The sequence below is a fragment of the Rhineura floridana genome, chromosome 7, assembly GCF_030035675.1.
Source record: "Rhineura floridana isolate rRhiFlo1 chromosome 7, rRhiFlo1.hap2, whole genome shotgun sequence".
In the NCBI taxonomy this organism is placed as follows: Eukaryota; Metazoa; Chordata; class Lepidosauria; order Squamata; family Rhineuridae; genus Rhineura; species Rhineura floridana.
In genome coordinates, this window is record NC_084486.1 from 98,311,829 (window position 1) to 98,337,398 (window position 25,570).

General features: G+C 41.2%; 1 protein-coding gene across 3 annotated transcripts in view; it reads right to left on the reverse strand.

Annotated features, from left to right (window-relative positions):
- Positions 1-25,570, reverse strand: part of FARP2 (FERM, ARH/RhoGEF and pleckstrin domain protein 2) — a 125,236-nt gene that overhangs the window by 43,940 nt on the left and 55,726 nt on the right. For all 3 annotated transcript variants that reach the window (XM_061636655.1, XM_061636656.1, XM_061636657.1), the window contains exons 5-12: positions 24,977-25,055; positions 23,353-23,450; positions 21,648-21,762; positions 16,422-16,569; positions 15,182-15,277; positions 3,662-3,825; positions 3,427-3,495; positions 1,948-2,005 (exon numbers count right to left, since the gene is read on the reverse strand). In XM_061636655.1, the coding sequence (XP_061492639.1) occupies positions 1,948-2,005; positions 3,427-3,495; positions 3,662-3,825; positions 15,182-15,277; positions 16,422-16,569; positions 21,648-21,762; positions 23,353-23,450; positions 24,977-25,055 (827 nt within the window). The remainder of the gene's footprint in view (positions 1-1,947; positions 2,006-3,426; positions 3,496-3,661; positions 3,826-15,181; positions 15,278-16,421; positions 16,570-21,647; positions 21,763-23,352; positions 23,451-24,976; positions 25,056-25,570) is intronic.

Here is a 25,570-nt window from a genome sequence, read left to right on the forward strand (position 1 = left end):
CCAGACCTGACCCTGGGTTCTGGCCTCATGTGCCTTCAGACCATAGCCTGGTTCTCACATAATACTCCACACACACACTTTATCCTTTAACTGAAAAATCAACTCTGAGTAAGCGAATGTTGTGAATCCTACTGCATTTTATCATTTGAATTATTTAATTCTGAAAGTGTACTCTGGAAAAGCCAACAGGTCGTCTAAATTTTCCTTGGGATTGTTGCCTTATTATCCCAAGTTAGTAATATTGATTATGACTAAACTATCATCATCATTTCTCTGTTGATAAAGCATGGAGTCCTCTTTTTAAAAAACACGTCCACCATCAGTTTCCCTTTTTCTTGTTTTAATTAAGAAAGTGAAGAAGCCGTGCCCTCTGCTCTGTGGCATTTTACAGTCTAACAATAAATCTGGCTGAAGTCCTCAGTTACTTCCTGAATTTGTAAAAATCACGTGATCCATCATTTGTATTCATTTTAGACAAAGAAGCCTGTGCCACCTTTTTCAAGGTAACCATTTCATTGAGTCTTGAGCTCTGGGGGGCAACTCCCTATTTCTTCTGATGTATGGTGTATAGATAATGTAGTAGGTGTATATTATGTAAACACACACATATCAACTAAAATACAGCAGTGGAAAAACAAAATTAAGGTGAGGCAAAGATAGTAAATACAATGGATTCTGACAGCTGACTTGCAAGGTGTGGATCCTACACGTGACATGAATTTCCTAGCACAGCAAAATATAAATGCAAACAACTGTATCTCCAAGTTAGGGACAGTCATTCAAGTGAGGAGCATCCATAATCCTTACTTAAATCGTGAAATAAAATATTACATTAGACAAAAGCAGGCAGATTGTATTGATCACCCACTGGTTTCTGTAGATTTTTAATGTCTGATTTCTGTTCATTCATTCTTTTATGTAGAAGAAGCTCTGTTTGGTCTATATAAAATGGCAGGAGCAAAATCACTATTATGAGGTGATTTGTTTATTAGATTATATGGAGGGTGACTGAACTCTTCGTAGCATGGCTAATGCTAATAATAACATATCTGAGATGTATATTTTGAGGACCCACCCTATTTTGTGATTGTAGGCTGCTTTTAATTCTTTTAATGTTGTATTTTAAAATTGTTGTAAGCCACCCTGGGGCCTTTGGGTGACGGGTAGGTAATAAATGTTAATGATGATGATGATGATCCTCCAGAAATAACGTTCAGAGTAGATGAATTAAGAGAGCACGAACTGGGTTTGTTACAGAGCTTGGTCTGCGTCTTGGCTGAGAGGTCCACTCACTGCTAGCGAGCAGCCGTTTCAGGTTAGCAAAGGTAAGTCTTCCTCTTAAGGCTTATATGAGAAAACTATGCTAGTTTAGAATTCTGGACTTGGGAGCTGAGAACACTCATTCATTATATGGCTGTGTTAATTATAAAACAGAGAAGAGCTTTATTTGATATATATACTGATAAGTCATGCTCATAATAAACCAAAACTCCTCACTGATAAGAGATACTGTGAGATATTTAAGACTAAATCTTCGTCTGAATCTAAAGAATTGCACTATTCCATGTGAGCCCAAGGGAAGTTTCAGCTTGTGCACACACACATTTCATGTAGCAAATTTCCTTTGAAATTCAGCTTCATAGGCACTTTGTGATAGGATATAGAGGACTGCCATTCAAAGGCAAAAACTTAAAAAATTCCCCTGGGCATACACCCAAGGCAAACCCATTTTCATGCACAAACTGAAAAAACTGTAAGTCCTTTAATTGGAATAGTACACACACACTTAACATTAGTACCAGAAGTGGAAAAAGCTGAACAGAAGAAATTATTGAAAATGACATTTTTAAAAAAAACATGCAGACAATGTCATTTATACTTTACAACTAAAAGGTTGAATTTCATAATCCTTCTGATCATTCAGAACAGGTTATTTTCAAGACTAACCTGTTTGGGTGCATCAGCATGCAAGGTGTGAATAGACATTCTAGTTTTACTATGCCTCCTGTAAACAAAGAATATGCTGTGAGAACCCAATTAATAACCCAAACACTTCATCAGCTACATACAAACAGTAAACAGGGGCCCTTTGGGATGAAGCTGTTGCTGAGTTATAACGTATCTCACAAGGCTGTTAAGTGCTATAAAAATTAATAGTAACAAATCAGGGAGTCTCAGAACTTTGTCATACATCAATGATTATATCTGTTAGAAACAATGATTACAAATTATAATTTTAACTAGAGAGAGGAAAGCTGCTCAAAATATGGAATATAGCAATATAATTCTTCATACCAATATCTTACTGACTATAATTTGAACAGGCAAATGGAAAACAGGCTGAATTTTTTTATTTTAAAAATTTTAATTAAAATTTCTGAAATAAACACTACAGTAAACCAAGAGAGCAGGAAGCACCCTCAAAACAATACAAATGGAGGAATCAGTAGAAAATTCCAGGTGACAACTATGAGTTACAAAATACATGAAATTTAGAAAAACAAACTTCCAGAATGAGTACTTCAAATCAAACCCATGGGAAAAAGTACAAGATGGAACAAGTCAGTATCTCAGGAGATGGTCAGACCAAAAGGGAAGATAGTTGTTTGAAAGCCTTTGAGCAAGCCAAGGGTAGGCAAAGAAAGAGAAAGGGCCACCAAGTATTTTCAAATTTGTCTGATCTTATTAATCCTCTACTAAGTTTGCTAAGTTGAGCAAGTTTTCCCTGCGGTGCAAAGTTCCACATCTTACTCCACCAACCATCCAGAGAAAAAGAGCTATGGTTACAATCGCATGTTATCTCTAGAGAACAAGCTGAATTTTTAATTTGCAAAAATTGCTTAAAATATTTAATCTGATGGCCAAGATACTCAAGACCTGGTATACCTCTCGAAACCCTGAAGAGCAAATTCTGAGGTGGGCAGCAGGCTACAGTATTGAAGAAAAATGACTAAAAATTGCCTTCCTTCTGTGTTCCTCTGATGGATGCCTTCTGTCAGTATAGGGGAAGGATTTGGGTGCCATAACAGTGAATAAATACAAGATAGTTCACAACAGCGGAACCAAAAAAGACTACATGTCTCCACCTGGCACTACCTGAAGCAACCAAACTTCTTTTCATGTCATTCAACCACTTTTACTAGTTTAAAACACGTAAAATGGCTTGGCAACAAAGTACAGTTCCTTCTTACTCAACAAAATTCCCAGTGTCGGGTATCTAGGTATTTACATTAAATTCTGTTAATCTGGAATACAAAAATATCTACTTCTAAAGCTAAAAAACCCCTCCTGTTAACTAGGCAAGAATACTTTAATGGTTTACAAGGGAAAGAAAGGATGTTCATTATTGTAGACTAGACTAAGGAAGACACAAAATAGCCACTAAAGGAACATTAAAAACTCTTTGCATATCAATCAGGTTGTTACCTTTCATATGGAATTTTTTTCAACCCACTTTCTTTAACATAATCCACCAATTGTTTCTGTGTACGTCCACTGCAAAGCAATAAGTATAAATGTTACAAAAAATCTTCAGACATAAAATTCTGGGCTTTTTGTACTCAAGGAACAAGATCCTAAATCTTTAATTTAAAAAGAATTACTTGAAATGTTTTTCTTGGTTCCATTTTCCTGGATCAAAATGAACTGGGTTATATCATACCTATATCTGAAAGATGACCCTCTGCTGAAGAAGACTGCTTTTGACTTTGGTTTTGGCTGATCAAATAGCCTGAAAAAAGTGTGATATTCAACACATATTTTCCAGAAGTTCTTGCACTCATCTCTACTTCCCAAAAGAAACTCCAGAGTATCCTGATACGGTCCCTAGAAATGAAACACAATGGGGCTCAAATACGCTACCTGTACTCACATAAGGTTAGAAAAGAGTAACTATCATGGTGCAATGCAGGTCTAGAGAATTTCTCTGGGGCATTCATTAATTGATCGTAAAGAAAGGGAACTGAACACTAAGACCGTTTTCACTAGGGGCACACTATTGAACAACATTTCCAACCATTTCTTGCTGTCATAGTTTAGACACAGCTGGAGAGGTTGTATGACTTAGAAAGTATTACTGAACAAAAAATTAAGCCAACATTTACAAGGAGACAATTATACATCGGTACATCAGTAAGAATGAAGGGAAGGGAACTATCAGCATTGCAAATAGTTTCTGACCCTCAATTAGTTGCAGGCTGTATGCTTCCAAATATCAGGTGCCGGAAGCTGAAGGAGAGGACAGTGCTCTTGCATTCAGGTCCTGCCTGCAGGCTTCCCATGGGCACTGGTTGGCTACTGTGAGAACAGGATGCTGGACTAGGTGGGCCACTGGCCTCATCCACCAGGCTCTTCTTATGTTCTTATTCATTTTAACTAGATCGCATGTCTTAGCATATTTAGATTAGTCATTTGTGGCATATGCTTCAGTTTTGTGGGAAAACACAACACTCTTCTAGTGTATAAAAGCTTTCTTTTATACAGGAAGCAGGCCAACCTGAAGATCCACTAGGATGAGCAGAGTTTGGAAATGATGGATCTCCAGCTGCGCCCCTTATCCCAGTTCAGTTGCAGAGACATTGGTAGAAGTCTTCCATTGTCAATAAGCCAGGGCCCAGCCAGCTCAACCAAGGCCAAAGTAAGTCCTGAAAAGTTCCAGGGGAGTGGCGGGAGAGGGACGGGCAGGTGGGAAACTTACCCCTATTCCGAACTCCATTCATCTCAGTCACATGACCTAGCAACCCAGAAGAAGTTACACTGGGTGGTGTATATCACACTTTATCTTAAAGGCTTGTTTTCCCTCTGCCAGGCTCAGGCTGGCTCAGCTAGCAGTTGCTGCAGTCCTGAACAAAGTTTGGAATAGGGTTAAATTACACCAACATAATTTACCCCAGAGTAATTTATCCTGGTTCCCTATAGTTTGGATTGCTGTGTTACTTGATTACTTGGAGATGATTCTTACTTGTCTCAGATAGCCACATTCGTGGCTTTTTACAAGCCTGGCTTGCAGTGACCAGGACAGCATTCGAAACACAGCAGTGTTCAACTAACCTTTTGCGCTAGCAGAATCACTTCAGCCAGCACAAGGGGATTCCCCCTCTCCTCTCCTCATGCACGCCCCATGTCACCCCCAAATCAGCTTCAGAGAATTGGGGGAAGCCCCCAGAACAGATTTAGGGGGTGTGCATGGGTAAGGGGAAAATCCCCTTGTTCTAGTTGAAGTTAGTTGAATACCACTCAGTGTATTCATGACAATCAGTGACAGAATCTTAGACCAATCAGACTGTTCTAGTACTGTTACTTTTCTTTCCAAGCTGCACTTGAAGAGCCTCAACAGTCGTATAAATTTTAAACCAACTTTTGAAGGAAACTCTATTACAAGTCCTAAAATACTAACAAGTTATTAAAAACTAAGCATCAAAGTTAAATATGAGTTAACACCCATACATAAAGGTAAAGAAGGAACTAATGGTATATAAACATTTTCTGTCATGTGTAGTTAGCAACAGAATGGCAGGGCATCCCAGCCAAATCTGAGAACAGCACTTTGTACAATAAAGAAGGTAAATTCACTTAATTGATTGTGCTGATGATTCTGCATTATTTATCTTATTCCAATATCCCCCTCTAATCTCACATATTTTACAGATTCGGGTCTGTAAACAGTCAGAATCATACATATCAATTATCCTGTTTTGTTATCCACTAATTCCCATCTATAGAAGCCAACCTCAGGAACCTGCCTCCTTCTCCATCACACAGTGTCTGGAAAAAATGCATAAAAAACGCAAAAGTTGCTCACATGGAAATGTTCAATTCAGACATGGCAGGAGGTTTTAGTATTAGGAACAATTTGTTCTTATGTACTGAATTACATATTAATAATAGATTAACAATATTTCTCTTTAACATCTGAATCAGGCCATGGAAGCCCTGGACCAGTGCCTGAATTTGGTGGGCAGCTGGATGAGGGCCAATAAACTGAGTCTGAATCCTAGCAAGACAGAGGCACTGTGGGTTGGTGGTTCCCAAGTTCAGATAACTGGTCAATTGCCCACTTTGAATGGGGTTGTACTTCCTCTGAAAGAGCAGGTTCGTAGCCTTGGGGTGCTCCTGGATCCTTCTTTGTCGCTAGAGGCCCAGGTGACCCCAGTGGCTAGGAGTGCCTTTTACCACCTTTGGCTGGTAAGACAGCTGTGGCCGTTTCTGGAAAGGGATAGCCTGACCAGTGTTGTCCATGCACTGGTAATTCAGGTTGGATTACTGTAATGCACTCTATGTGGGGCTGGCCTTAAGGTTGGTCCAGAAGCTGCAAATGGTGCAAAATGCGGCGGTGCAACTGCTCACTGGGGCAAGGTATCACTTACATGTCAACCTGCTGCGGAAAGAACTGCACTGGCTGCCCATTAGCTACCGGGCTAAGTTCAAGGTTCTGGTTTTGGTGTACAAAGCCCTATATAGCTTGGGACCACGATACCTAAAAGATCGTCTTACCCCTTAAATACCTAATCGATCACTTTGGTCTGCAGGTGAGGACCTCCTGCAGATGCCATCTTATTAGGAGATTCGTTCTGCACAACAATGGAAGTGGACCTTTACTGTAGTGGCACCTACCCTTTGAAATTCCCTCTCCTTAAATATTAGACAGGCGCCATCTGTTATCTTTTCGGCACCTACTGAAGACCTTCCTCTTTCAACAAGCCTTTTAAGTAGAGACCTTATCCCAGTCTGCATCTGTGTTGAAATTGCATTTCAAGATGTTTTTAAAGCTTTTTTTAAAAAAAAAGATGTTTTTGAAGATGTTTTGTTTTAACATGTTTTTAAAGATGTTTTGTTTTAATATATTTTAAAGTCTGGTTTTATGATCTTTTAGAGTTTTTAATGTTTTTGTTTGCCGACGTAGGCTCGTACTGAGAGAAAGGGTGGGTTAAAAATTTAATAAATAAATAAAATAATTTTTTTAGAATCTCTGAAGCTGATCACAGGAAATACAAACTGAACATGTGAAAGAGGAGTTTTGGAATTAGGAGTGGGCCACAAGATTGTATGTACTCTATCTCTCCCTCACCTGGTTTCAGCAGTGAATGTGATCATTTTCAATTCAAGACTTATGGAAATTGAGACACTCCTAAACTCACTTTGAGAATCTGAATGAAACTAAATTCCCAGAGAATTTAAGAGCATACTTGTCTTCCTTTTAACCTGGGATTAAAAATAACGTTCAAACATATTTAGAAGGGGTGGTAGGAAACCTAAAAGCAAGATGGGAGAGGCAAGAAATGGGAGCCTGCAATCATATGGGTTGCTCCCAATCTCAATCCTTAAACTCTAGTTTCAGCTGTGAGCTTGAACCTGGGCTTAGAAACGCATAGGAAAGATAAAATTTATTTATTTATTTATTATTTGATTTATATCCCACCCTTCCTTTCAGCAGCAGCCCAGGGCGGCAAACAAAAGAATTAAAAACACTTTAAAACATCATAAAAACAGATTTTAAAATACATTAAAACAAAACAACTTTAAAAACGTTTTGTTAAAAAGCTTTGGACATCTTTAAAAAAAAGAAACCTATTGTTTTAAAAAAATGTTTAAAAACATATTAAAAAGCAATTCCAACACAGAAGCAGACTGGGGTAAGGTCTCAACTTAAAAGGCTTGTAGAAAGAGGAAGGTCTTCAACAAGCGCCGAAAAGGTAACAGAGATGGCGCCTGTCTAATCTTTAAGGGTAGAGAGTTAAAACCAGAGTTTAATTTATAAGCTGCCTTTCTACAAAATAATTTTGTGTTCAAAGCAGCTCTCAATATAAAAGGTAAACAAACATTAGGAAATCAAAATAATCAGGATATCAAAATAATCAGTACATCAAAATAATCAATAAGCATGCCAATAGTAATATATTTCTAACATATGAACATTTCAATGTCTCAATTACAATTAATAAAAATGCTTTAAAAACAAATTAAAATATCTGCATAGATATTAAAATATAAGAAGTACCATCAACAATTAGTCAAATAATGGGAATTGACAGAAACCTAAACTGTTTTGGCAGCCCACCTCACACACATAGGAAGCTGCCGTATACTGACTCAGATCATTGGTCCATCTAGCTCAGTATTGTCTGCACTGACTAGCAGTGGCTCTCCAGAGTTTCAGGCAGGACTCTCTCCCAGCCCTACCTGAAGATGCCAGGGATTGAACCTGGGACCTTCTGCATGCAAGGCAGATGCTCTTCCATTGAACTATGGCCCTTCCCCCTGGTTGCTTCCTTCCTCCCATTGTTCACCTGGATAGTATTACATACCCTGAACACCTCCTCACATCAAAGTATTACTTAATTGGTCCTCCCTTCCCAGGACTAAATGGGATGGCATCTTCACCATCTGTTTGATGGCAGCCAAAATATCTCCCTCCCACTGCAGTTCCTTTCAAAAGCAGTTTTCTCTTGAAGCAGTTCCTTCCTGAGGGGTGGGGAAAGGCAAGTGGAAGTAAGCTAGGCCCTTAATGTTAACAAGAATGCTAAAAACATTGGAAAAGTAAGGAAGATCATTTCTGAAATAAGCCAAAACACTGGAAGCATCAAACTGAGCTTGAATCCTGGCGAGACAGAGGCTTTGTAAGTGAGTGAGTGGCTCTCTTGTCCAAAACACTGATTGACTGCCTGCTCTGGATGGGGTTGCACTCCTTCTGAAGGAGAAGGTACTCAGCCTTGGGGTGCTCCTGGATCCCACTTTATCACTAGAGACCTAAGTGGCTAAGAGTGCCTTTCAGATGTTGACTGGTAAGATAGCTGTGATAATTCTTGGACTGAGACAGCTTGACCACAGTGGTTGAGCCATGGTAACCTCAAGATTGGTGTGGAAAGGTAGCTGGAAATAGCTCCAACTCCCATGCTTCACTAGATCTGATATAGGTGTGTACAGTTGTGCCAGAGAGGGTGAGGCATGGCTGCCGTAGTAGCCTGAAGATGCTGATTCAGCTTCTTACTGCATATAAGAAGAGGACTGGGATGGGGGAAAAGGGAGCAGCAAAGATAGCAGCACAACCAAAAGGCATTTGGAAACTAGCATCACCACTACCACTACCTCCTCCTCCTCCGAGGCAGCAGAGAAAGGCCAGATTTGGTAGACTTAAGGTGGGGCTGAATGTGAAGTGACTTTGGAAGGACCCTGGCTGCAGGGAATTGTATATGTATAGTACAGTAATTAAAACTGCTGTACCATTGGACCTCATAGGAATCTGCATGATGAGAAAAGACTTGGGATCTCTTCTAATGAAGAAGTAACACTAAGCCTCTTCTGTAAATCTGAGTAGGCTTGGGATTCTGAAGGGATCCTAACATGCTGCTCCATCCTACAGGGCTGTAAAATAGGACATTTACTACAATGCATTCTATGTGGGGCTTCCCTTGCGCTTGTTGCAGAAACTGCAGTTAATGCAGAAAGCTGCAGCACAATTGCTGATAGGAGTTAAGAGTCTGTCAGCATATTACACCTGTGCTCAAAGATCTGCACTGGCTGCCAGTCTGCTACCAAGCCAAGTTCAAGCCATTACTATTGGTGCAAAAAGTCCTTAACAGCTTGGGAGCAGTTTACTTGGGGGAATCACCTTACCCTATTCACACCTATTCTGTCACTTCAATCTGCAGAACTAGAACTATTTATAAGTGCCACAAAATGTTAGTTTCGCATTTGCAAGGAGTGTAGCAGTACCTTTAGTGTAGCAGTACCTGGGCTCGGGAACTCCCTGCCTATCGACATTAGGCAGGCACCTTTGCTGCGTTGTTCTAGACACCTGGTGAAGCCTTTTCTGTTTCAGTAGGCCTATGTGGGCCAGACACACTATTTGGTTACAACTGTTTTTAAATTTTATTATTTTAATGTTTTACTGTGCTTATTGTTTTTTAATGTTTTTAGATACTTTTAATTTTGTTCTGTTTTTAACAGATACACATTTTCTGTCCTGCACTTCTTTTAATAAATATAGATAAATAAATAAGTTTAATTTTAGAATTACAAGAGAAATACAGGCTTTACTAACATACTTTTGCCATTGGACTAATTACTAGCTTGCACTGAAGTCACCTGCAATAATAGGAAAAGCATGGGGAAATCTAGCAGTCTGTTCCATATAATAATATTCAGCTTTAAGCCAATTTGACAGCTTCCTCCCTATGGGTCATAGGGGCAAAATAAACATTTAGGAGTTCTCATATCCAGGGCCAAGCTGACACAGTCGCATTTAGGCAACTCTATTATCGATCTCAAGAGAGGAAGAAACCCTCAGTCCCTGGCTAGTCCTACCCTTACCTCTATTGGGGAACGCAGGTTGACAGAAGGACACAAACCCATTAACATTAGATTTAGATTACTGCAATGCACTCTACGTGGGGCTGCCTTTGAAGACGGTTCGGAAACTGCAGCTTGTGCAAAATGCAGCAGCCAGATTGGTAACAGGGACCAGACGGTCCGAACATATAAAACCGATTCTGGCCCACTTGCATTGGCTGCCTGTATGTTTCCGAGCTCAATTCAAGGTGCTGGTTTTGACCTATAAAGCCTTACACGGCTTGGGACCACAATACCTGATGGAAAGCCTCTACTGATACGAACCCACCCGTACACTACGGTCAAAATCAAAGGCCCTCCTCCGGGTGCCTACTCCAAGGGAAGCTCGGAGGGTGGCAACAAGGGAGAGGGCCTTCTCAGTGGTGGCCCCCAAATTATGGAATGATCTTTCTGATGAGGTGCGCCTGGCGCCAACACTGTTATCTTTTCGGCGCCAGGTCAAGACTTTCCTCTTCTCCCAGGCATTTTAGCATGTGTTTTGGATTGTTTTTATATTGTTTTAGGTTTTAAAATTGTGTTTTAAATTGTTTTTAAAATATGTGTTTTAAATTGTATATTTGTTTTAATGTTTTTGATTGCTGTAAACCGCCCAGAGAGCTTCGGCTATGGGGCGGTATACAAGTGCAATAAATAAATAAATAAACAAACACAGATATGGTCACCATTCATGTAAGCACAAAAATCTTGGTTGCTGCATTTAGGGTTCCACCCAGCAATATTCCAAGAACGAAGTTTTAAAGGAATATTACCATTCTCCTGTCTGGCTCAGTCTAACTGTACAATTGTATCCAGACAGCCCCCCAAATTCCCCAAGATGTAACAGTTGGACAATGATACTTGGGGACTGGGTATTCCTTGGCATGTGAAAATTATTAGTGATCTAATCTCATATGATTCCAGATGTTACAAAGCTATCCAATCAATGCTTTTAAGGCTTGGAGTTTTGTAATTTGCAGGGGAAATTTTTGTTAATTCGGGATCACATTTAGTGGAACCAATTGGATCAGGAATAGACTTCAGCTCTCCATAGTTTGAAGAAACAGTATTTTGACATTTATTTATTTATTATTATATTTCTTAAACTTATATACCGCCCGACTAGCAATAGCTCTCTGGGCGGTTAACATAAAATACAATAAAATTACAGAATCGGATACAACAAGCATATAAAAACTACACAATCTAAAACCAAGTTACAAACATTTAACTAAGATTAAAATGCCTCAAAGAGAAAGGTTTTAACTTGGCGCCGAAAAGATGATAGTGTCGGTGCCAAGCGTACCTCCTCGGGGAGACTGTTCCACAATTCGGGGGCCGCCACTGAGAAGGCCCTAGATCTCGTCACCACCCTCCGGGCCTCCCTATGCATCGGGACCCAGAGGAGGGCCTTCGTAGTAGACCGTAGTGTACGAGCCGGTTCGTATCGGGAGAGGCGTTCCGACAGATATCGTGGTCCCGCGCCGTATAAGGCTTTATAGGTTAACACCAACACTTTGAATCTGGCCTGGAAGTGTATTGGAAGCCAGTGCAGGCGAGCCAGCACAGGTGTTATATGCTCAGACCGCTTAGTTCTTGTTAGCAGTCTGGCCGCCGCATTTTGCACTAGCTGTAGCTTCCGAACCGTCTTCAAAGGTAGCCCTACATAAAGTGCGTTGCAGTAGTCCAAACGCGAGGTTACCAGAGCATGTACTACTGATGTAAGGTCCTCCTTACTCAGGTAGGGACGTAGCTGGGCTACCAACCGAAGTTGGTAGAATGCATTCCGTGCCACCGAGGCTACATGAGCCTCAAGTGACAGGGAAGAGTCTAAAACAACTCCCAGACTACGAACCTGTTCCTTTAGGGGGAGTGTAACCCCGTCCAGGACAGGGTATATATCCACTATCTGATCGGAGAAACCATCCACCAACAGCATCTCAGTCTTATCAGGATTGAGTCTCAGCTTGTTAGTTCTCATCCAGTCCATTGTCGCGGCCAGGCAACGGTTCAGCACATCGACCGCCTCACCTGAAGAAGATGAAAAGGAGAAGTAGAGCTGCGTGTCATCAGCGTACTGATGACAACGCACTCCAAAACTCCTGATGACCGCACCCAATGGCTTCATATAGATGTTAAAGAGCATGGGAGACAAAACCGAACCCTGCGGGACCCCACATTGGAGAACCCACGGTGTCGAGCAATGTTCCCCGAGCACTATCTTCTGGAGACGGCCCGCCAAGTAGGAGCGGAACCACTGCAAAGCAGTTCCTCCAACTCCCAACTCCGCAAGCCTCTCCAGAAGGATACCATGGTCGATGGTATCAAAAGCCGCTGAGAGATCAAGGAGAATCAACAGAGTTACACTCCCTCTGTCTCTCTCCCGACATAGGTCATCAAACAGGGCGACCAAGGCTGTCTCAGTGCCAAAACCAGGCCTGAAGCCCGATTGAAATGGATCTAGATAATCGGTTTCATCCAAAAGCGTCTGGAACTGGTCGGCAACCACTCGTTCCAAGATCTTGCCCAGGAATGGAACGTTCGCTACTGGTCTGTAGCTGCTGAAATCTTCTGGGTCCAAGGAAGGTTTTTTCAGAAGTGGTCTCACAGCTGCCTCTTTCAGACAGCCGGGGACCACTCCCTCTCGCAAGGAGGCATTTATCACTTCCTTGGCCCAGCCAACTGTTCCCTCCTTGCTAGTTTTTATTAGCCAAGAGGGGCAAGGATCTAGTACCGAAGTGGTTGCACGTACCTGTCCAAGCACCTTGTCCACGTCCTCGAACTGAACCGACTGAAACTCATCCAACAAAACATGACAAGACTGTGCTCCAGACACCTCGCTAGGGTTAACTGCTATAAAATGGGAGTCTAGGTCCCGGCAAATGCATAAGATCTTATGCTGGAAGTGCTCAGCGAACTCATTACAGCGGGCCACCGATGTATCTACCGTGTCCTGTAGGCCTAGATGGAGTAGCCCTCGGACGACTCTAAAAAGCTCTGCTGGGGGGGAGAGAGATGACTTAATAGTGGCGGCAAAATGTTGTTTTTTCGCCGCCCTCACCGCTCCTACATACAGCTTAGTGGAAGCACGAACCAGCGCATAATTGCATTCGTCGGGAGTTTGTCTCCATCTCCGCTCAAGCCGCCTCCTATCTTGTTTCATCGCTCTCAGCTCTGGAGTATACCAAGGAGCTGAATGGGCTCTACAGAGGAGAGGACGCGCAGGAGCGATCGTGTCCACAGCCCGGGTCATCTCCGTATTCCACAGATTAGCCAGGGCTTTGACAGGAGCGCCAGTCCTATCAGCCAGAAAATCCCCCAGAGCCCTTTGAAAACCTTCAGGATTCATTAGTCTCCAGGGGCGGACCAATTTAATAGGTCCCCCACCCTTGCAGAGGGAAAAGGCCACTGAAAGTCTAAACTTCAGCAAGCAGTGATCTGTCCATGACAAAGGGAGAGATGTAAAACTCCCCACATCCAGATTACTATCCCCATGTCCAGTAGCAAAGATAAGGTTGAGAGTATGCCCCGATGTATGTGTTGGGCCACTAACATATTGGGACAGCCCCATGGTTGTCATGGCGTCCATGAAGTCCTGAGCCGCCCCGGACAAAGTAGCCTCACCGTGGATGTTGACATCCCCCAATACTAATAGTCTGGGGGATCTCAACAATACCTCCGAGACCACTTCCGTCAGCTCAGTTAGGGAAGCCATTGGGCAGCAAGGTGGGCGGTACACCAAAAGGATTCCCAGTCTGTCCCTCTGGCCCAACACAAGGTGCAAACACTCCAGACCGGTAACTGCATGGACATGGTGCTTGGTGAGTGAGATGGAACTCTTATAGACCACAGCAACCCCGCCTCCCCGACCCTTAGATCTACCATGATGCTGAACCAAATACCCCGGTGGGCAGAGCTGGGAGAGACTAACTCCTCCCTGTTCGCCCACCCAGGTCTCGGTGATGCATGCCAGATCGGCTGCCTCGTCCATAATCAAATCATGGACGAGGGAGGTTTTATTATGTACCGATCTGGCATTAAAAAGCAGCAACTGGAGATCTGAGAGTTGGCTGAGAGGACAACCAACAACCCTGCGGATATGAGAAGGACCGGAACGAGGTACAGCCACTACATGTCTGGGCCGCGTTCCCCTTACCTGGCACGTCCTTCTCATAACACCATACCTCCCTCTGCCCGTCACTACGGCAATTGGGGCCCCCTCAAGTCTCCCCGCATAATTTGGGCAATTGCAATACCACAGTTTCAGGGCTTAGAGCCAGGCTTCCATTTAAATAGGAATTTTGCAAACTGTGTGTTGGTGGCATTCCCCCAACAGTACTGCAGACAGGCATCTAGTTGGAGGCCTTTGGAGAGCCCAGGAGGACCTGTTCATACCTTTTCCCAGCTGAAGTTCCTCTCCTTCCATTTTGGGAGTCACAAACAAACAAACAAACAGGTGTTAATTGGTTTAGTCCCAACACTCTGATGGCACACATTCAGTAACAGGTTTTTTGGGGAAGAGAGTCTCAATAGAATCTCATACTGTTCGTGCATTGGGAGGACACCAAAACTTTCAATAAACATTTGTTCTTTTAGCAAAAACTTCCCAGGGAAAGCACTAACACTATCTACCGAAACCTTCTCAGCACAGTTGATATTTCTGGAAATTCCAGGGATTTGAATAGCTTTAGATAACTGGTGAAAAGAATTAGGTGGAATAGTCATGCTTAACTCAATCGGTTTACTAACGATGGATCCTGTATTCACACATTAACAATAATGAATACTGTATGAATTTCAGTTCATAGTGAGATCAAGTTTGAAACTGCAGAAGGGGCATTGTCATGGCAGTACTTACATGAACCTCTGGGTGAAGCTTGATAAGGAATCGTTTTCTCTTAAAGCTTATTTTTCGGACTTTGGACCAGTTGAAAGTATTGATTTTTGTATTACCCTATATTAAATGCAATATAAAATAATTGGGGAAATGTACATAATGCACAGGATTTAAATAGAAAAACATATTTACAGACTTACACTATCAACTCTTTCTATCTAAATCATACTGTTTAGATCAGAGTTACAACAATTCTTAACTTCTTGATCATTTGGTACAACAAGACAGTTAAACATGTTAAACCTAAAGCAGCCACCTCCAAACTAGTGCCCTCCTGCTGCTTTGGACTACAACTCACATCAGCCCAAGCCAGCATAGCCATAGCGATAGCCATTGCTGGCTGGGGCTAATGGGAGTTGTAGTCCAAAATATCAGGAGAGCGCCAAGTTGTGGAAATGTTCTTCTTGCCTTTACTCATCTAAATAGACAAGAAGCATCTCCAGTACTGACAATTCTGTTACATCCCAGATTGTAATACATTTTGACTGCAAACAAACAAAAGTGATGTTGCTGCTGCCAAATGATGCGGGAACAAGTGAAGACAGTGCTGTCAATACAATGAGATTGTATTGTTTTCCTAGCCTCCATTTACAGCTAGAGTGACAAACAGAAAACCTGTTGGATTTTGATTAAGGTTCTAAAGCAATATTGAGTATTTAAGTCAGAGAGATGTGGCTAGGATTCTGCTGGAGGGTTTCAATTCAGCGATTCTGTTACAAGTACATTTCTCCTTTTCCCTTCAAGGCTGGCAAAGGAGACGGAACTGTTTTACTCACCAGATACGTGAGGTACAGTAGCCAAGGGTACGGTCTCCTTCTCCTGTTGCTTGGGAGTGTCCTGGTGCCCACTGGAGAATATAACTTCCCCATAGCACTTTCTACAGCCCAGAATGACAACCATGGCAACATTGCATGGTTTCCTCCTAGCCTCAAAGAGCCAGGAGAAGCTGCTGCAATAGCGTCCTAGCCCTCCATCTGGTTTGGAGGAAAAGTGCAGCTGCTTATGGCATTTGTAAGTATTACACTATTGCGTCTCTGGCCTGCAAAGACTGTGGTAGCAAGGAGGTGGTGCTGTCATTTACTCAGAAGCAATTGCTACATGCACTAGAGAAGGCATATGGCTATTCCAGCCTCTAGGTTAAAGTGAGTCTTCTGTCAGCATAACTACAAAAAGATTATCACATTAAATACTACTTTCCTACCTGGAATACCAGTACGCCCATGTGTGAAACAGCCAGATTAATTTTTGTCCCCTCGCGGTCAGATGCCAGGTGAAATCTCATGCCATACATCTCCAATTTCCGAGCTATTTCAAGCACCTGGAAATCTGATTCAGCTGGAGTTTGCTCCCTGTGTTATCAACATTAAAATACAGAAGCTATTAATTGCAGCACTATTAAAAGCTATGAAATAGTAAAAAGTCTCAAATACAGTTATAGTCCAACAAGTATAATGAGATTATATCCATGTAAGGAAGCATTCACTGAACTACAGAGTTACTCAAGATCACTGTGCCAGACCAAAAAAGAGAAACGATCTGACAGAAAAATATTATGCAAATGGAAAAGCACATGCCAATCTAGTTGAAGTAATAATTAGGCTCACAGATACTAGTAATTATTCTTTAAATCAAGTGTATCCTTAGTTTACCTAGTGTTATTTAAACTATAAACGTCATTTAATAATTTAAAAAGCAAAGGTTCCAGAATTTTGTGAAAGTGGATATGCCAATATCTATTCTCTCTTTTTGTTTGAAAACATGAGAGTAAGTCAATAAACAGACAAGGCAAAGTAGTCCTATAGCTCAGACAAATATAATATGATAGTATCAGTTGACTGTGTTCTCATATATAGACAATTGCCTTCTGGTGGTTCTCACACTCACTCATCATTTACAGTTGATAGGTGCCAATCCTTAACAGCTGCACTCATGTCTGCCTTCTGAATGACACTTATTGTACTATCTTAGTCCTAGTTGTGTGCATGTGTTAGGATGCTCTACCACATGCCAGGTCAATTCACGAACACCTTGGGTATATGGTCCTGAGGATGCATGGAGTCCCTGCAAGCTGTGGTTCCCCTCAGTCTTCTGCCTGTCTTGGATCAATAGTCAAAGCTGTTACAGATCCCTTGTTGCCTTCTACTCTCCCTATTATGACGTGAAGAGGATTCCAATCTCTTCTCAGGTCTCCTGTTTCATTCCACATCATGTTGACCATGGTTAGTTTAGAATTGGAAACAGAAGCTTTCCATCTCCTCTTTTGACATACAAAAGGAAAGGGATCATGAAAGCCACAGACTCATGCACTTAAGATTAAGTTATATAAATATTTATTACAGATTTAAATGGTCAACATTTTTATTCTATTCTGGTGAACAGAAGAATTCACTGGATAAATGCTTGCCTAAAAACTAATCAGTATTTTTAAATAACCTTTCCTGCCATCTACAGATTTCTGAAGTGAGAAAAAACAGGAATTATGCCAAGTGGTCTACTCTAACCAAGCAACGTTTACAAGGATAAAGCAGTATGAGCAGCTGACTAATCTCCACAGACTGACCTGAAAACAATCTGGTCTAATTTTGTTATCTGTTAAGCAGATCAGTATGTTAAGGTTAGCCATCCTACAGCCAGTGGACTGCCAATTTACAGAATTTTCTCAACAAGAAATATATCCCATGTGTTTTTGTAATGAGTTCTGACCTTAAATAGAAAATAAGTATTTTAACATTATTGCAATATTTACCCAATAATGAAGATCAACCTGACAATGTAACAGACACCCAGAGATTGCTCTTGGGTATTGTTAATTGGCCCATTCTGCTACTTTTAATTTGGAGAATTTTACAACACAATGTACTGTAATCAGTGGTTCCCAAACTTTTTTCCCCAAAGGACCACTTGAAAACTATTGAGGATCTTGACAGACCATTATATGATATTTCTGCCTGTTGTAGCAATTGTAATGTGTTGTGCTAGATGCTGTATTTAATCGTATTTTTATTGCTGCTTCATGTCTTATATTGTATTACAATTTGAATTCCATAGAATTCAAATTGTAATACAATTCACTAAGAATTTGGTAACATGCCTCTGAGCATATGGTGAGTGGTGGCAACACCTGCAATCAGCCCAAATAATAGAAAGAAGGCATGTGCTGTGCTGATCTTGTTTTAGCAGGGAGGAAGCAACATTATTAAGACAGTTGATATAGTTCAGATGGTCACTTTAAATATGTCTGATTTACTTCGCAATTTTAGTGAAGTTTCCTATAGGAAATCATTTTCTTTTGATTCTGTTTCTGTGAAGATGTGAAGTACAGCAACACTTTGCAAAATTTACATTAAAAAAACTCCAAACATAATTGTGGAATAATGGCACTTCTGCAGAACAGTCTCCAGTGGACCTCAGGAGTGTCTCGATTTGCACAAGATAAAACGATGGGAGGTGAAATATATTCTAGCAAAATGCTAGGTGTGCTCTATGTTTTTTAATTGACTGTGCCCACCTTGCCTTAAATAAAGTGGTTTAAACATAGCAGGCTGAAAACATGCATCCTCTTTTTTCCAACAGCTAGAGTCATTGCTGAAGTAGCAACATATTGTAATCAGTCTCATTTTACATCAAACTGCAGTTTCAGATTCAACTGTTAATGCACCCAAAACAGAAATAGAACATTACCTTCAATTTGAAACACAAAGGGCTGTCTTTACCATCATATGACATTGACCAATAAAAAGGCTTTGAAATTAATAAAAATAAATTTGATGCAGATTTCTAGAATGAATAATGAGGGAAATAAAATTTTCAACTTTAGATTCTCTGTAGAAACATTAGTAACACAGGAAAGAGGCAAAGTAAGAAGAAGACCAACAAACATACAAAAATATAATTCTCCATCTTTGGACATGGCAGGTGTTGCCACCACTCACCATATGCTCAGAGGCACGTTACCAAATTCTTCCAAGCTACACAGGAAGTGGATTGGACTGTGAAAGACCAACCCAAATGGTATTTGCATTTTGACCAATTTGCAGGGCAGTACAATATCTCAGAGAGGTCAGGTCTCCTGCTCCCCTGGTGCATTCACTATAGCTACCCAATTTCCCTGCGTTTTAAAGTTTGATAGAAATATCTGTGGGCTATAGCTACATTCTTAAACCGCAAGGTTTTTTGCCTATTAGTGAATTTCCCTGCTTTTTAATCCGGGAGGTAAGAAATGGGATCCTGTCCAAGTTTGCTGAGAATGGATTGATCATTTGCATGCTTATTGAGTTCAGTGGGATTTACTCCCCTGCAATCATGCTTAGGATAGGTGAAACTGACCACAGGGAATGGGGAAGGGAGGAGGAGGAGGAGGAGGAGGAGGGAAGGGAGGAGGAGGGAGGAGGAAAGGCAAAGGGGAAGACTGGGATGGGAGCAGGCAGGAGGAGGAGGGGAGAAGGACAGGTTTGATCATTTGCATGTTTATTGAGTTCAGTGCGATTTACTACCATGCAATCATGTTCGGGAGGGGGAGGAAGGGGAGGGGGAGGAAGGGGGAGGGGAGGGGGAGGAAGGGAAGGGGAGGGGAGGGGGAGGAAGGGAAGGGGAGGGGGAGGAAGGGGAGGGGAGGGGGAGGGGAGGGGGAGGAAGGGGAGGGGAGGGGGAGGGAGGGGAGGGGGAGAGAGGGGCAAAGGAAGGGGGAGGGAAGGGGCAAGAGGGAGGGGATAGGAGGGAGGTGAAGGGAGGGTGGGTTTGATCATTTGTATACTTTTGAATAGGGTTTTCATGGTAAATGGTATTCAGAGGTGGTTTTACCATTGTCTTTCTCTGAGGCTGAGAGGCAGTGACTGGCCCAAGGCCACCCAGTGAGCTTTATGGCTGTGTGGGGATTCCAACCCTGGTCTCCCAGGTCATAGTTCAACACTGACCTGGGGGAGGGAAGGGGGAGGAGATTGGGTGGGTGGGCGCTGGGCAGAAGGGAAGTCCCTTTCCTTTCCAAAAGGAAAATATTGTGAACAGTATCATTACTTTTCAGCATTTCCCCCACCATTTTATTCTACAGCAGGCACATGTAGCCTCCCACACAAATTTAAACTAAAGTTGTCCCTGGCCACATCCACACCAGGCCTTTAGTTCACTTTGGACAGTCATGGCTTCTCTCAAAGAATCCTGGGAAGTGTAGTTAGTGAAGGGTGCTGTGAGTTGCTAGGAGATGCCCTGTTCCCCTCACAGACCTTCAATCAGGGTGGGTGACTGTTAAACCAGTATGGCCACTGGAGCTCTGTCAGCAGAATAGGGGTCTCCTCTCAGCACCCTTCACAAACTACACTTCCCAGGATTCTTTAAGGGAAGCCATGACTGTCTCATTGAAATCAGTCTGGTGTGGGTGTGGCCCCCTGATTAGGCAAGCCAAGCAGCTTGGAGTTTAGAACACTGACAGTTGGTTCTTACTGCATGCCCAACATTATAATTGGGTTCAAGCCAAAATTTCTTAAATTAATTAAAAATCAGCCAGACATTTTTTTAAACTTTTAAACTGCAGGAGATGAAGGTCAGAGTATGGGGCAAGGTCATTAACATGATTACATGTACTCTGCGAACATGGCTGATTTTTAATGAATTTCAACAGATTATGAGAACTCTGACAGAAAAAAGTCCAAAAGGGCTCTGGGGGGTTTTCCGCTGTTTTTTGACTTTGAACACTCTATTCTCTCTGACTGTTTTGTGTATCGCCATGAAAATTCAGCCTGTTGTTAAGCAAGTGTTTCTGAGTTCAGGACTATAAGTTTTGTAAGGTTTTGTTTTGAAATGAGCTTATGGGAAGCATCAGAATGGCATGTGGGAGTATTTTCAATTTAACACTGCGGAATGTGAAAAATCCACACTGGCTATAGTATACAGCCACTCTTGTGGCTGTATAATAAAATATAATATAAGAAATAAAAGAAGCAATAAAAATACAATTAAAAGTCAATATGAATATTTAATATGGACATGCCACAGGCCACCTAAATAAAGCTCAAGGACCACAGTTTGGGAACTCCTGTTGTAAACCATATAAAGTGAGCAAGGCACAATTGCTACATAGGCATTCATAAGGTCCAAGCAAGAATGTGTCTTCAAAAACACAGTCCCAACCCTATGCTTGCCAATGACAGGGCGAAAAGTGCTGGAGTAGGGAAAGCTTTTAGAAGAGGATTGGTGGGTGAGAAGGGTAGTTAACCCCCCACATGCTGTTGCAAATGCCTCCCCTTGAGTTACTTTTCCCTAGTTAGAGCTCACTTCCGGTTTTGAAACCTGGTCTTAGAGGCGATTTAAAATCCAGTTTGGAGGAAAGCATCAACATATGGTTACGTACCCCTGACACACCTGCTGATTTCTCAACCACTGCATTAGCACTATAAGAGAAACATGGGGTTGGAAGTCTCCTGTTTACACTTACATGTGCTTTCTGTGAAATTCAAGTATTTTTTCTTGCAGTCTTTCTTGGTTTGGAAAGTACCGGTTGTTTTTAAGGTGCTCTTGGTCTCCAGATTCATCAAAATCTCCTATCTCCGCTGTGATACAAGACGAAAATATATTTACAAGAAAATATTACTTCATGGTTCCATAGAGTTGGCAAATGAATCCTTGGAAGTACTTTCATTTTACAAGTACTATTGATTCCCTAGACAACTTCTCATTTACTGGCTTTTCTTTAGGGATGGGAAAGTTACTATCTTGTAGTTTATGATGTTCTCAAAATCTAGAACAATTTTCTGACACATTTTTAGGTTTTATGCTACGATATGATCAGTGTTCCAATGTGACTCTAGTTTGCTAAAATCCTCAAGCCTACATTTGCCTGTTAATTTTCTTAGCCACTCTCACTAATTTAGCTTTAAAGATTTTTCAATATAAGTTCAAATTGTTACAGGCAGATAACATTTCTAGATGTGATTGACTTTTCTAGGATACAGCCATGGAACCAACTAGAGGAAGTGACCCTCAACTTAATTGTGAGTGGTGACCAGGATCTATTGTGGAACTTACTTAGTTAAGCCTTTCATATAGCATGAACAGTACAACAAAAGATGCAATATCAATTTAAACACCTTTAAAATATCAATGAAAATCTACAGAATCTAGGGTGATCTAGGGTAATTAAAAAAAACCCACCAAACTCTGGAATTAAACACCAGTAAAAGCCCGGGAGCACAGATATGTTTTAAAGAGATGCCCAAACACCAATAGTGTCAGCACCTGGCAATTTCATATAGAGGGGGCCACCAGAAAGAAGGTCATCTTCCTGGTTGCTACCAAAAGTACTTCTTCAAAATGTGACAAAACCAAAAGGGTCTTTCTTCTCAGCAAATCATAAAGAAGGGCAACATGGAAGGTGATCCTTCAGATAACCTTGTCCCAAGTTGTTTAGGGCTTTGTAGGTCAACACCAAAACCTTAAACCTGGCCCAGCAGCTAACTGGCAACCACTGCAGCTCATTTAGGAGTGGTATAATAAGGCTCAGTAACCAAGCTACCTTACACGTTGCTGAACAGCATAGGAACAGTGACCACAATGCTATCAAACTTAAACTTATGTGTGAATGAAGTTCCCAAGAAGATTCAGCATGGTCACATTTATTTTTTTTTTAAAAAAAGAAAACCTCTAAAAGATAAAGATTAGTTAAAAGCAAGCTGATAAGAGAGAAAAGACCTCTTCAGAATGTATGAAGGCTATTGGAAACAATGATAGCAGAAATTCAAGTAGAATATATACCTAATATTATTTACTTCTTTTTGTAAATGACATTTCTAAAAAAATAGAAAATATCAGAAAGGCACAAAGAAGCCCAAGTACATTCTAGCATGATCAATGAGTAGAGTCAAGGAAGCCATAATGGGCAAGGTCTTCCTTTAACAAGTAGAAGATCTGCCCAAAGTAGAATAATAAAGTACAAATTCTAGCTAAACAAAAATCAATATTAAGGCAAGCAAAAAAGGCTTTGAGGGCAACTATATTAGAAGCAGGAAACTAGCCAAGGAGGCTGATGGAACTTCTAAATGACAAAGGAATGAAATAATTACTGATGACAAGGAGACTGGAGTGAAGTTGAATGAGTACTTTCAATCTGTGAGCCCAGCACATAAGCAACATTAGATACTAACACTGCAGAAGATGAGAGATGAGGAGTGCTGCTGTGTTGTCACTACAGGTAAGGCGTTCCTCTGCCAGATCTCTCTTGATTTGCAAGGCAAATAGATACCTAAAATGCAAAAGTAAGTAGTATCATGTTTTCTCAGTTTAACTAGTAGCTGTTTAGCATTAGTGAGTGAGTAGTATCCTATGCAGGATGCTACAGGCTAGTTAGCAGCTACATACATACACAATTCTAACTGTGCCTCCAGTGTCTCTTATGAGACAACCAACAGTAGGGGTGTAACACCCCCTCTCCGCCCAAGTCTGCTTAGTGACAGTCATTTACTATTTCCACATCACTTCACCAGCTGTTGCACACCAAGGCGTATGGTGTTACCAGCACAGGCTGGGGTAAACGTAACCCATATCAACTTGTACAACTGCACTATCTCTAAGACTGGTAGGTTTTGTACCAAATGTAGCTAAAGCTTTACCTAATGAGGGCCTTTCCCACACTGCATAATCCATTATCAATGTAAGTGAGGTTCAGCTGTGGCTCTTGCTCCTGTCACAACTCTTTCAACCTACTTGCTTCCCTATGACTGCCTCATGCCTTTTTATAGGAACAACAACAAAAAGCTTTCTATATTTAAGTTTTTAAAAATCTGTTTTAATAATTTGCAATGCTGTATTTCTTCAGGCACCATCCTACATGGATAGCTCAACTCCTCAACAGAGCATGATAGAACATGCATCCGCACCCATTTCTTTTATCTGAAGAGAAACTATGAAAGAGGTACTCTTTGTGAATATATGTACATATCCAATACAACGTGCAGCCATCAACAGCAGTCATTTAGGAAAGGAGGCATGCAAGTAAAAGGAGAAAGTCAGGGAGCACTAGTAACAGAAAGGCAATAAGCACAGCTGAATAAAAAAATCTGACAAGGATCAAATCACTGAGGGAAAGGTATGTAAGGTGGGTTGAGGCAGACAATACTACAAACACAAAGCAGCATAACTTAGCAGAAAAACAGGTTTGAAAGGCCTGGAGGAGAGTAGATACGCAAGACTGCAGTGAGTCTTAGGAAGAACATTAGAGAAAGCATCTCCTAGTCACTTCCAAAACATGCACAGAAGGGAACATGACCAAACAGACTGGCATAGCTACTGGAAGAGGGGAGAGAGAAATCAGACAAACAGTCCTGAAATTGATGACATACAAAGCCAATGTACAGAACCATGCCTTGCTAACCGGAAGAGCCAGCCCTAGGATTTGTAAACCATCAATGCAATCTTATGAAAGTAGTCCCATTGTGTTTAATGGGATTTGCTCCCATGTTAAGTATGCACAGGATGACAGCCTAAAACTATTGCACAAAGCCATCAAACAAGTGCTTTTTCTCTTGTAAGAATTTGTAAACATGGACATTTTGACCATATTCTTGGCAAATATATCCTCTTTGCACACAGCATCATTGCCCCATGATTAGATTATGTAAAACTTGCAGTCAATTCAAGGCTATGCACACATACAAATGCAAAAAAAAGCTCTGGCAGTGACTTTGCAGATTTTAAAGGTTTTTCATTAACCTTTCCAATTTCTGTTTCCATTGTAAATTATTAAGAAATTAATAGAGACACATTGTTTACCTGGTATACTCCTCTTGCAATTGACCAGGATCAGGCGGAAAGAACTTTACTGCTAGACGAAGCATTGCATTCTTTGGTCCTAAAAGAAAACAAATAAATTCTATTAACTTTTACCTTTATATTTTAAACACTCAAACTGAATAGTGACTGCCAACTCACAAAAGTGAGGTTATGGAAAAAAGCGTTTATGTTTGCTTATTTTAATGCCACTTAATATAATGAAAATCTCCTTGTAGTTTACATAAAAACAAAACGAAAACAAGGTTAATAAAGATTTCCTAGAAAAACAAACTGCAATTGTATATAATAAATACATATGAGCAGTCTACAAAAAAACAAAATAAAACTCATAGTCTAGGAAAGCTTGGGTAAACATAAGTTTTTAAGAGGCATTTACTGTGTCTGCCTCATAAACTACTCAAGAGAGGGCATTCCAGAGCATGGATGCTAGCACCAAGAAAGCCTGCTTCCATTCATTTTCATTCATTGGCGATCACTCGTAGCCAAGTAAGATTGTCTTCCAAGATAAGGTCTTTAACGGTGGGTCCGTAAGTGACTGTAGAGACCAATTCTAGATCTACACAGCCTCCCACA